Raw genomic sequence first — 12,844 nt, 5'->3', positions numbered from 1 at the left:
CGAGACCCCCCCAAAATGCCATAAAACCCCCCAAAAGTTCCCCATGGGCCCCCCCACTCACCTCAGCACCCCCCGGGATCCTTCCTCTGACCTGTGGGGGGAGAGGGGGGGGTCAGGGTGTGCTGCCCACCCCCCCCAAATATCACCGAGCCCCCCCAAAATGTCATCACCCCCCCAAAAAAAGTCGTGCCCCCCCCCAATTTTTCAGCTTTTGGGGTGTTTTCAGGGGGGTCAAAGTGAGCTAGTTGACCTCATCACAAAAACTGGGGGGGGGCTTCCCCCCCTCCCCTCTGGGGGGGTGATGACATCACCGATGACATCAAAAGCTACGTACCTCCTCTCTCCGCAGCGCACCAGCACACCTGGGGGGAGGGGGACAGACAAAAAAAAGGTCACCCCAAAATTTCGGGGGGGGCACCCCGTGGGGGTGTCTGATGTCCCCCCCCCACGTCGGATCAGCCCTAGGGTGCTCAGCAGCGGCCATCAGCCGAACGAGATTCCTGAATGATGTCATCACACCCAAACTGGGAGGGAACCCCAAAAATTTGACAGCAACACCCCCGCGCCCCCCCCGCCCCGAGACCCCAAATTCATCCCTTCGGGATGAATTTGGGGTCTCGGGGCGGGGGGGGCGCGGGGGTGTTCACTATATTCCCCCCCAGGGACTGACCTGATTCCTCGCTCCTGCAAGAAAAATTAAAAAAAAAAAAAAGGGTGTCAGTGTGTCCCCCCCCAAACCAAACCTCCCCCCAAAAAATTTTTAAGCCCCCCCCAAGGCCCCCTCAGACCGTCCACTCAGGACGAGGCGTCGTCTTTCCCCCCCCCTCCATGTCACCAGTGGGTTCAACCTTGAGCAGGTTCTGGTGGGGGGGCCGGGGGGGTCGGACGCGTGGGGGTCTCCTCATGGGGGGCCGGTGTTAAAACCCACCGGCTGGAGAGGAAAAAAAAAGGGGGGGATATTTAGGGACCCCCCCCCCAAGGGGTTGTTGTGGGATTGGTTTTTTTTGGGGGGGGGCCCCCCCAGACCGATCAGGGCTTTGGTAACTCGGAGCTGCCATCGGACTTGGCGTCGTCCAGCCCAGTTTGTGTCATCCCTTCGGACTGGGGGGTAGCAAAAAGCACTGGGGGGGGGACACGGGGGGGTTGTGCTTACCTGCGTGGGGAGTTTGGGGCGTCATCTCCCCGAGTTTGGGGTTAAATCGTTGACTTTTGGGGGTTTAGAGTGAAGGCTCAACCCCAGTCGCCGGCTGGAAAAAGAGCGCGAGTTGGTCATTAAAGAAAATTAAAATTTCACACACACACCCCCGTGGGGTGCCCCCCCCCGGTGTCCGGCTGTTCTCAGCGTCACTCTGACATCACGGACACTCAGCCATATGCTTGTCGTCATCACTCGTCACAGAACAGCAAAGCGGGGAGGGGGGGTCACTAGTCGCCCCCTTTTCAACTCCCCCCCACCCCGGGACAAGGAGAACCCACTCCGGGTGAAAATACTTTTTCCGCCCCCCCCCCCCCCCCCCGCAAAAAGCATCCCGAACCCGGCGCTCACCTCCAAAGGAGCTGCAGGAAGCCCCGGCCCAGCGGTTCCCCATCTTTATAATAAAATAAAAACGACGCTATGTTCAGGCAGAAAATATGACCCCCCCCTCCCCTTCTCCAGCCCCCCCCCTCGGGGCTCGGTGCCGCTCAGAACCGGAGAAAAATCTTCCCCAGGGGAGACATCGGCAAGAGAGAGTTCGGGGGGATCATCCCGGCGGCACCCCCGCCCGCTGCAGCCAGAGGAATCTCCCCAGGGGAGCCTGGAACACTCACCTCCGATAGAGGATCCTCTTCCGAGGGCTGGAAACCTGGAGAAAATGAAATTATTAAAAAGAGACATTAAGAGGAGAGGAAGACAGACAAACCAACACCACCACCCCTGCAGCACCCCAGCTGGGGGAAGGCTGGCAGGACGAGTCCGCTCCCCTCAGAGACACCAAAGACTTCACGCAACAGTCAGTTCAGGTCTGTGAATAGACTCATCACCGAGCAGCCCCCCCCCACCCTCAGAGACAAAGCCGGGAAAAATCCCTTGGCGGGAATCAGCCCTCGAGAAACAGGAGTGGGCAGCCACAAAATGGCGGTTCCCACAAAGAAACCTCGCTGCTGGGCGATCCAGCAGATGCCCCAACACCTCAGGGAAGAAGAGCAGGGCTAAGCAGAGAGCCCGCCTCACCCCTCGCAGCGCAGACCCCCTCACCCTCCCCATCACAAAGGCGAGCGCAGCGCTCCCGCCCGCTCACCCTCCTCCGCCGCCCGCATCGACAAAATGGCCGCCGCACCCCGCACCGCGCCCTTAAATAGCCGCGGGGCATGCTGGGAAGGCGCGCGCGAGGCAGGAGGCGGGGGAGAGTGCGCATGCGCGCTGCCGCCGCCCCAGCGAGCATGCGCCTCTCCATCGCGGGGAGGGAAGAAAAAGGCGGGAAAAGGCTGCGCGGCGCATGCGCAGATCCGCCCCTCCCCGCTCCGCCGGGCCTTGGCGGGAAAAGGCGTCGGGAACCGGCCGCGACCCCCCCGCTTCTACCGGGGGGGGAAAACCCCTCCGTCCCCTTCCACCGGGGGGATACGGACACACGGGCCCCCCCCGCAGCGGGTCTGGCACCCCCCGACCCCCAGAGTCTCCTCAGACCCCGCTGAGGGCGGGCTGCGCCTCCCCAGGGAAGATGGCGTCCGCCGGAGGAGATTCTGGGAACGGACGGCGTCCCTCCGAGCTGCGCCTTTCCCCCGCCGCCCCGGCTGGGCGTCGCGGCGGTTTTTGGGGGGAAAACCGGGACAATGAGTTGTTTTGGGTTTTTTCGGGTTGGCTGTGCTCCCCCTCCCCCCCCGCGTCGGTTGCCCCGGGGGGGCGGGGCATGTAAAGCCAGTCCCCGGTATGCGGTTTCTGGGCGGGGCTATGTAAATAAAGTTAGTTTGGGGCGTGGCTATGCTAATCGCGCCGCCCTGCGGCGCTTCCCGGCGCTCGGTTCCCAGTCCCCGCCATCCCCACGACAAGATGGCGGCCTCTCCCCGGGGGAGGCTGCGGCTCGCTTTCTCGTCAGGAACCTCGAGTCCCTGCGCCGGCATCGGGCGTGGGGTTTGGTTTGGTTTTTTTTGGGGGGGGGGTTGCGTCCCTTTATTTCCCCGTCACCACCTCAGCGCCTCTTCCCTGGCTCTGCCTGCGCCTCCCCCACCGCCCACTCCCCATTTAAAAAGAAAAATAAAAACCAACACCCGAATAGATCTGTTTAAACCTCGCGGTTTGTACCGGGGTTCCCGCATCCCCAGCTCTCCCCTCTTCAGGGCCCCAAACAAAATGGCCGCCGCGGCGCGGCGGGCGGGAAAACGAGCCAGGAGAGCGCTCGGCTCTCCCCCGGCCAATAGGAAAGCAGCTTTCCCCGTCGCTAGGCAAGAATGCGGCCCGCCGTGCCCTCGCCGCCTTCCGATAGGGCGCGGCGGGACCAATGAGAAAATAGGCGCGGGGAAGCGGGAGGGGCGGGGGGGGCGTACCCGCCTCTCGCAGCGACCGTTGCGCACGTAGGTGGGGCAGGCCGCGAGGGGCGGGGGAAGGGGGGGAAAGAGCGCAGCGCGCATGCGCCCGCCTCCCCTGGCGCCCCCGCGCCTGCGCCGCCCCGCCCCGCGCCTGCGCCGTGCCCGCGCGGAGGGGGCAGGGAGGGGGGAGGCGGGAGGAGGAGGGGGGGCAGGAGCGGGAGGCGCGCCTGCGCGGCGGGCGGCGCTGGGCGGCAGCGCGCATGCGCGGTGGCCGTCGCGAGGGGGGGCGGCGCTTCGGCGCATGCGCGGCGCCGCGTCCGGGGGCGTCGTGAGGCGGCGGCGGCGGCGGCGGCGGGTGTCGGCCCGGGGGGGGGGGGGCGGGGGTCGGTGCGCAGGTCCGGCGAGGGCGGAGGAGAGACGGAGAGAGGCAGAGAGGAGCGGGCGGGATCGCGGGGAGGGCAGCGCAGCGGGGAGGGCAGGGGCCCGCCGCTCTTCCTTAACCCTCTCCGGCCTCCGCGGCCTTTTCCGTAGGCCCCGCCTTTTCCTTCCCCCCCTTCCCCTTCCCCTTCCCCCTTTCCCCCCCCCCGCTCCCTTCCCTTTCCTTTCCCTTCCCCACCCCTGGGGCCTAGGCCCGACCGCCGCCGCCGTTCAGGCCTCGGCGCCGCCGCCGCCGCCTCACGCTCGCCCTCGCTTCCGCTTCCCCTCCTTCCCTTCCCCCCCCCTTCCCCTTTCCCCCCCCTTTCCCTTTTCCCTCTCCCCAACCCGCCCCGCCGTCGCCATGGACGTGAAGCGGCTGAAGGTGACCGAGCTACGGGCCGAGCTGGGCCGTCGCGGCCTGGATTCCCGCGGCCTGAAGGTGGAGCTGGCGCAGCGGCTGCAGGAAGCCCTGGACGCCGAGATGTTGGCGGCCGGGCCCGAGGAAGGAGGCCCGACCGGGCCCGGGGCCTGTACCGGAGAAGCGGGGCCAACCGGTGGCCCCACCGCGCATCACCACGGCGGTGGAGGCGAGGAGGAGGAGGAGGAAGAGGAGGAGGAGGAGGAAGAAGAGGAGGAGGAGGAGGAGGAAGAAGACGAGGAAGCCTTGCTGGCCGATGAGGAGGAGGCGGCCGTCGCCACGGCGGGAGTAGCGGCGGCGGCGGCGGCCCCCGACGAGGCGGAGGCGGCCCAGCCCGGCCCCCCGGAGGAGGAGGAGGAGGAGGAAGAGGCGGCGGTGGCGGTGGAGGAGGCCGGCGCCGCGGAGGAGCAGCAGCAGCAGCCGCCACCGCAGCAGCAGCAGCAGGAGCAACCGGTGGCGGAACCGGAGCCGGAGCCCAAAGCCGAAGGCCCCGAAGGCGGCGGCGTGAACGGAGCCGAGAGGCCGCAGGAGGAAGGGCCCAGCGGGGACGAGGCAGCCGCCGTCGAGGCCAAGGAGGAAGGCGCCCAGGCCGGTGAGCACCGGGAGGGACCCCCCCCCCACACCCCCAAAACCGGGCAGGGGTCTCTCTCCTGCCTCCTCCCCCTTTACCCCGGGGCCGGAGCCCCCCCCAGCCTGGGCTCTGCCGTCGGCTCTTGGCCTCCAGCATGGCCGGGACCCCCCGTTCCCCTCCCGTTTGATTTCTCTGATAGTCTCCCCCAAACCCAACGGGTGGGCTTCACTCCCTGCCTGCCGGCCTCTCCTGCCTATCCCAGCCTCCCGAGCTGCCTGAAACCTTGTCCTGGTGTTATCTCCTACCTGGCACCTTCCAGCTCTCAGCTCCCTCTCTCCTGTGCCCACTCCCCTCCAAAAAAACCCCACCCAGACCCCACGGCCACCTCTCACCCCCCCACCCGGGTCTCCCCCAAAAACCTCGCTCGCCTCCCGCCAGCACCGCGTTAACTCCCCGCTTTGTTCTCGGCTGCGGTCGCCCCCCTCCTCGCACGCAGCTGCCCCCCACCCCGTTTAACTCCCGTCCGGCTCCCCCTAAATTCGGGTTATCTCCGGTCCCCGAGCTTTTTTCCCTCCTCCCGGGCGTCTCCCACCGCACCGAGGGCTGTCCAGAGCCCCTCACCCCGGTTTGGGGGGGGGGGGCGCCTAGAGCAGGAATGTCCCTCTCGGCTCTCCCTGCTCCAAGATTTTCGGGTTTTATTCTTTATCAGTGTCCCCTCGGAAGCCGCAAAATGGAACGTTGAGTGGAAAGCGGGTTTCCTCCTCGCTGCCAGTTTTCGGTGCATTGGGGTGGAAATAGGAAACGGTTTTGTCTTCCGAGCAGTGTTACCGGGGGGATAAACAAAAAAAACCCTTAAACCCTAGCTTTTTAGAAAATCTTCTCTGACAATAGGCAGGGAAAAGTTCAGGTTGGAGTTTACTGGAGATGCGTGTTTATAGAAAATTAATTTATTCTAATTGCTTCCCTCTGGTCGGGGTTGTTGAGAAGCGTCGGAGGTGGCCAGTAAATGAAAGTATTTGCTTTGAAAGCACGGCGTGACCTCTCTTCTCCGTGTGCCCGCTCAGTTTTTATCATCTGTTGGCCCGGGGAGGGGAGAAGAATCCTTTTTTGAAAGATTTTTGGTTGTGGCGGAGCTGGGGACGCCTACGTGCGGCTGCAGAGTTGACTTGGCGGTGTGATTTCGGCAGGGCTGAAACGAAAGCATTGCCGGAAAAACAGTGAAGTTGTTACCGGTTTTATTAGCTAAAATTATCGTTAGGGGGAAAGTCTCTGTTTTCGGGTCTTGGGAAAGAAAGGAAGCGCAGATTTTACGGGTGTATTTACAAGTTTGGGTGGTGGCGTTCTCCTTTTTTTGCTAAATAACACAAGAACGGAAAGGTTTTGCTTTTCTGGGGGAGGGCTCGCAGGTGAAGGCTGGACTCTTACCGGTGAGCATCTAATTAGTTCTTTGCCCTCGTAGTGGTTTTCATTTTGCTGTTATTAATTAACCAGTGGACATTGACCCCAACTTTTATCCTGCTTGATGAAAATCCAAGCGGAGTTTTTATTTAAAGGTAGCGGTGGTTTCTAGTTTGTGTTACCAACGGGGGCTGCTGCCTCCGAGGCTTTAAAACACATCTCCAGCAGGTTTGGGATTCGTCTCCTCCCGACGAACGCGTGTTTATGTGGCGTCACGTGCTGCATCCGACACGTGGAGCTCTGCCGAGGCGCGGGGGAGAGGGGGGAAGATAACGAGGATGGTTCATTTGAAGCGTTGTCCATACAAAAACGAGAGGCTCAAGGGATGAGAGGCTGTTACAAACTCCCGATCTTTGCCAGCGCCCTCGCTTCGACCCCTTTTTAAAGCAAAATAATTGGGGTTTTGTAGAAGCCGCGAGGCCGGAGGCGCCTCGTGGATGCGCCTGGCCGCCAGAAGGCAGAAAATACCAAACTCTGGTCTTGAATTTTGTGAGTTTTCCCACTTTCACTAAACATCAGTGACGGTTTGGTGTGCGTGTTTGGTTTTTTCCCCCCGTCTCCCGCAGCCGATGAGGATGACAAATCCAAGCCCGCCGGCTCCGATGGAGAGCGAAGAGGCGTCAAGAGACAACGCGACGAAAAAGACGAACACGGCCGGGCTTACTACGAATTCCGCGAGGAGGCTTACAACAGCCGGTGAGTTGGGGGCGAATCCTTCCCCCCTCCTCTCCTCTGGAGTTGGATAATCGACTCTTTCTGCCCCTCTGGCTGCTCTTTCCCCACTCGCGGCCTTCTCGCTTATATTTTTTCGCTTGCTTGCGCAGATCCAAGTCTCCGCCGCCACCGGAAGAGGAACCGAGAGAAGGAGAAGACGACGAAACCGTCGTCATCCTGGACACCTGTATGTACGCCGATCGTGAGCTGCTGGCGTTATTTGGGGGGATTTGAGGTGTTACTGGTTCTAGACCTTGCATTGTCTTCAGAGCCGCTGCCTGGTTCGGAAGCTCAGAGAAGCTGACGCGATGGCTTCCCCCAGCTGCCCGCTCGACGTCGTTGGGGTCCGTCCTCCTTTTCGCGGGCTACAGTCGAGCACCAACGGTTCTTTTTTTGTGTGTTTGTCCTCGTCAGATACTTCTGATCTTCACTTCAAAGCCAGCAAAGACCGTTACGGGGGCCAACCTCTCTTCTTTGAGAAGTTCCCTTCCCTCTGGTCTGGAGCCCGGAGCACTCACGGAGTAACCAAGGGGAAAATATGCTTCGAGGCAAAGGTGAGGGAAGGACGACGGCAGGATGCTTTTCTCGACTCTCCGGCACTGGAGGGGGTGTCAGGGCACTCAAACCTGTGGAATTTGGGGGAGCCGGGAATACAGGGAAGGGGGGAAAAAGGATCCTTGAAACAAGGAGCACAGGGCCAGATAAAACATGGAGATAAAACCACGGTGTAAGCAACGCCGGGGCCATTACGGGGGGTTCTTGTGCCTCAGAGGGAGCCCCTTCTTGAATTCGAGGAGAGGGCAAAGAGTACACGAGGGCTTTTCCAGCCAGTTAAATGCTTTTGCTCTGTGGCAAACCACTCATTTTCTGTGAAATGGGTTTAAAAAGCTCTGTTCCAGTTGGATTCTTCAACTCGTATCCTGATTTTACCCTGATTTTTTGCCCCCCCCGGCCCCGTCTTCTCTCCGACTCCCGCAGGTGACACAGTATCTGCCGGTGAAAGAGGGCAGCCCGGAGATTCCCCTCTTCCGCGTGGGATGGTCCGTGGATTTCTCTCACTCGCAGCTAGGTAACGCCACTTCCCCATCCCAAAACACCATCACCCGGCCGCTGCCGTCGTTAACGTCGTAACGAGGGTTTGTCACGCTGTAGGGGAGGACGAGTTTTCTTACGGCTATGACGGACGAGGGCTGAAGGTGGAAAACGGGCAGTTTGAGGAGTTTGGCCAAACCTTTGGGGAGAACGATGTCATCGGCTGCTTTGCAGTAAGTGTGGGAGAACGACATCGGCCGCTCTGCCGGTGAAAAATTGGTGGCAGGAGAGAGATTTTGGGAGACGAAGGGGGGAAAAAAGGGGAATGTAAGCAGGTGTGGGAAAAAAAGAGGTCTAGCAGGAAAAGACGAAGGAGTTTTCCCAACGCCGGTGTTCTTTGCGGCGCAGAACTTCGAGGGCGAGGAGCTGGTGGAGCTTTCCTTCTCCAAGAACGGGGAGGAGGTGGGGACGGCTTTTCAGATCAGCAAGGAATCCCTCGCCGACAGAGCCCTCCTGCCCCACGTCCTCTGCAAAAACTGCGTGGTGGAGCTCAACTTCGGCCAAAAGGAAGAGCCTTTCTTCCCCGTTCCCGAGGATTACGTTTTCATTCACGCTGTCCCCGTAGAGGACCGGGTCCGTACCCCGCTCCCCCCAAAAACCACAGAGGAGTGCGAGGTGAGACGTCCACCCCCCGCCCAATCCCTCCGTCCGGCAGGAATTGCGGAGCCGTTCCCGGCTCACCTCCGGTTGTTTCTCCTTCTTCCCGCTCTCTCCAGGTGCTGTTGATGGTCGGGCTGCCGGGTTCAGGGAAGACCCAGTGGGCCCAAAAACACACCCAGGAGAACCGGGAAAAACGATACAACATCTTGGGAACAGAAACCATCCTCCACCAAATGAGGGTGAGCTCCGCTTCGCCCTTCCCGGGCCAGGGACGGCTTGCCTGGATTTGGCACCGGAAGGGTGATGCCAGGCTGGAGTTTTGGGGGGTGGGGGGAGTCCCTGGGGTGGGATTTTTTCCTTCTCTCCGCCGGAGCTTCCCCCTCTGGGTGGTGAAGCTCTTCCCAGCATCCGTTCCCGGTGCGATTAACGGTGGAGAAGCCGGTGTGGGGATAGCGGAGCTAGACGGGGGGGGCTCCGAAGACCCCGTTGGTGCTCAAAGACCCTCTCCCCGCTCACCCTTGGCTTCTCTTCCGGCAGACGAAGGGTCCGGAGGTGGAAGAGCTGGACGCCAAGAGCAGAGACCTTTTAATCCAGCAAGCTGCTCAGTGCCTTAGCAAGCTGGTTCAGATCGCTCCCAGAGCCAAAAGGAATTTCATTCTTGACCAGGTACCCCCGGAAACGCCGTGTTCCCCCCCAAAATTTACCTTGCCGGTGCCTGGGTGGCTCCTACCCACCATCCATCCTTGGGCTCAACTTCGTTAATGCTTCTTTTTTCCCTTTCTCTCCCCTTTCTCTCCCCTTTCTCTCCCCTTTCTCTCCCCTTTCTCTCCCCTTTCTCTCCCCTTTCTCTCCCCTTTCTCTCCCCTTTCTCTCCCCTTTCTCTCCCCTTTCTCTCCCCTTTCTCTCCCCTTTCTCTCCCCTTTCTCTCCCCTTTCTCTCCCTTTCTCTCCCCTTTCTCTCCCTTTCTCTCCCCTTTCTCTCCCCTTTCTCTCCCCTTTCTCTCCCCTTTCTCTCCCCTTTCTCTCCCCTTTCTCTCCCCTTTCTCTCCCCTTTCTCTCCCCTTTCTCTCCCCTTTCTCTCCCCTTTCTCTCCCCTTTCTCTCCCCTTTCTCTCCCCTTTCTCTCCCCTTTCTCTCCCCTTTCTCTCCCCTTTCTCTCCCCTTTCTCTCCCCTTTCTCTCCCCTTTCTCTCCCCTTTCTCTCCCCTTTCTCTCCCCTTTCTCTCCCCTTTCTCTCCCCTTTCTCTCCCCTTTCTCTCCCCTTTCTCTCCCCTTTCTCTCCCCTTTCTCTCCCCTTTCTCTCCCCTTTCTCTCCCCTTTCTCTCCCCTTTCTCTCCCCTTTCTCTCCCCTTTCTCTCCCCTTTCTCTCCCCTTTCTCTCCCCTTTCTCTCCCCTTTCTCTCCCCTTTCTCTCCCCTTTCTCTCCCCTTTCTCTCCCCTTTCTCTCCCCTTTCTCTCCCCTTTCTCTCCCCTTTCTCTCCCCTTTCTCTCCCCTTTCTCTCCCCTTTCTCTCCCCTTTCTCTCCCCTTTCTCTCCCCTTTCTCTCCCCTTTCTCTCCCCTTTCTCTCCCCTTTCTCTCCCCTTTCTCTCCCCTTTCTCTCCCCTTTCTCTCCCCTCCTTCAGTGCAACGTCTACAATTCGGGGCAGCGACGGAAGCTCCTCGCCTTCAAGGGTTTCGCCCGCAAGGTGATCGTCATCGTTCCTAACGAGGAAGATTGGAAGAAGAGGCTGGAGCTGAGGAAGGAGGCAGAAGGGGAGGACGTCCCCGAGTCAGTGATGTTGGAAATGAAAGGTGGGATGGCTGGAAACTGGGAAAAGCGACCGGGTGAGGGGTTTGCTGAGCCCTCGCCTCGGGTTTTTTGGGGGAGGAGATGACAGCTTCGTCAAGGAGTTTTTCTCTTTGATTTCTGCCGTAGCTAATTACTCGCTGCCGGAGAAGAACGATTACCTAGATGAGGTCATCTATGGAGAGCTGACGAAGGAGGAGGCTCAACCCCTGGTCACCAAATACAAGGAAGAGGCCAGAAAACTGCTCCCCCCCTCGGAGAAACGAGCGAACCGTCGCAATAACCGCAACAAACGGAACCGCCAGAACCGCAACCGCGGTCAGGGATACGGTGAGGCTCCGGCGGGAGATGGGAGACGGGGGGGGCAGAATCCCGGCAGGGGTTTGGCACGTTCCATCCACGCCTGGCATCTTCCTCCTTGCCCAAATTCCAATGGTAACGGCGGTTTTGTTCCCCAAAATGGATTTGGAGCGTTGCGATTCTGCCATTCTGGAGACTTTTCCTTTTGTGGGGGGATATCCCAGGTGTTGGTGTTGTCTCGACCCTTCGGTTTGGTTTGATTTTTCTTTTTTTTTTTTTCCCCCGTGGCAGTCGGCGGGCAGCGCCGAGGTTATGACAATCGAGTCTACGGCCAGCAGCAGTACTGGGGACAGCCTGGAAACCGCGGGTGAGCCCCATTCCGCCTTTATTTCACCCCAATTTCATTCCCTCGCTAAACCGGGGCGGGAAAAAAGGGACGGGGAGTGGTGGGCGAATCCACAGCGGCAAAAAGGGAAGCACCGGTTCCTCCCAGTTCTGGTCGTTGGGTTTAACTGGGAAGGGACGTCGGTACCCAAAATAAATGGGGGTGCGGTGCAGCCTTTCCCTCCCGGTGACCCCCCCCTCGCTCCGTTTTCCGCGCCCCCCCCCAGGGTTACCGTAACTTCTACGACCGCTACCGAGGCGACTACGACAGATTTTACGGTCGCGACTACGACTACAACAGATACCGGGATTACTACAGGCAGTACAACCGGGAGGTAACGAGGTTTTTGGTTCTTTTGGGTTTGTTTTTTTTCACCTTTAATTATGAGCAAGCTGCAGCGGGGCAGAGGTTTGCGTTCCCCGAGGTACCGATTTAACCAATAAATGGGGTTTTTTGTTTTTTTTTTTTTCTTTTTTTAGTGGCAGAACTACTACCAGGACAGAGACCGATACTACAGGAACTACTACGGCTACCAAGGGTACCGGTGAAACCCCAACCGTCCGCACCCCGAACCCGCGGAGGTGTCCAAAACACAACCAATGGAAACAGGGCTGGTGGGGAGGGCGAGGGGGGGGGGGGGGGGGGGAAGAAAAACACACAAAAAAAAAAATAAGGGGGGGTGGGAAGAATGAAAAAACCACAAAAAAAAAAAACCTGTAAATTTTTTTTTTTAAAGTTTGTTGAAAAAGATTGTCTTATTCTATAAAACATTTCAAACTTAGGTAGAGATTTGTAATCCAACAGCGCTGAGAGAGGAGGAGAAGGAGCCCCCGTGGAGGGGGGGGCACCCCCCAAAAAAAAATGTTTAAAACACCCCCCCCTCCACCCTGGGGAGGTGCAGGGGGAGGTTTAAATTTGGGGGGGGAACAGGCAAATCTGAAAATGTTGACTCTAATCCTTTGCTTCACGTCTAATTTCCTTCCAGGTAAATCCTTCGTCGGGGCAAGGGGCGGCGTGCGCGGGGGGGGGGGGGGGGGGCGGAGCTGGGGGGGGGGGGGGCGCAGGCACAGAAAATCATCAGATGGGGGAGTTAATTTGGGGTGAAAACCGGCAAATCCGCCGCTGGGCTCTTTGGAGAAGTTTTGCCGGTGCCTGGAGCTGCTGAAAATTGCTCCCCCCCCCCCACTGCCCCCCCCCCGCCCCAGCTCGCTTTCCACCCCCCCCGGCTCATTATTAAATTGTCCTGAAAAATCTTGGAAGTGGAATCGGGACCTCGTCTTTTTGTTGGTTTTATTTTTTTTTTTTTGTTTGGGGTGGGGTTTTTTTTTAATTCTTTTAATGATTTTTTTTGGCAGAAGGGCAGCGCAGGAAAGGAGAGAGGGGCCGGGGGGGGCACCGGTTGCTGCTGTGTGGGCCCCCCCCCCCCATCGTAGCAGAAGGAGCATTTCTCAGGGTTTCTGCAGGAACTTTTCCCTTCGTTAACACGGGCGCCTCTTCGTTAGCGCGGGCACCTGTTTGAGATAATGGGGGGGGGCTTTGTCCCCCCTTGGGGACACCCCCCAAAAGAGCCCCCAGTGGCTCTGCAGGGTGGGCAGCGGCCCA

The 12,844-nt window shown here is 59.7% G+C and overlaps 1 protein-coding gene across 1 annotated transcript; it reads left to right on the top strand.

Moving 5' to 3' along the window:
- The first annotated feature begins 3,845 nt into the window (after positions 1–3,845).
- On the top strand, positions 3,846–11,882 carry HNRNPUL2 (heterogeneous nuclear ribonucleoprotein U like 2). Its single transcript, XM_069809382.1, has 14 exons — positions 3,846–4,931; positions 6,935–7,064; positions 7,193–7,269; positions 7,497–7,636; positions 8,061–8,151; positions 8,235–8,347; positions 8,523–8,789; positions 8,891–9,013; positions 9,312–9,440; positions 10,394–10,562; positions 10,687–10,887; positions 11,149–11,225; positions 11,469–11,576; positions 11,722–11,882. Exons 1-14 carry the CDS (start codon positions 4,283–4,285, stop codon positions 11,788–11,790), a joined length of 2,343 nt encoding a protein of 780 aa, XP_069665483.1. The 5' UTR covers positions 3,846–4,282; the 3' UTR covers positions 11,791–11,882.
- Positions 11,883–12,844: the final 962 nt, after the last annotated feature.

This window comes from Haliaeetus albicilla, chromosome 22 (genome assembly GCF_947461875.1).
Source record: "Haliaeetus albicilla chromosome 22, bHalAlb1.1, whole genome shotgun sequence".
NCBI classification, from domain to species: domain Eukaryota; kingdom Metazoa; phylum Chordata; class Aves; order Accipitriformes; family Accipitridae; genus Haliaeetus; species Haliaeetus albicilla.
This window is presented reverse-complemented; position numbering and strand designations above follow the sequence as displayed.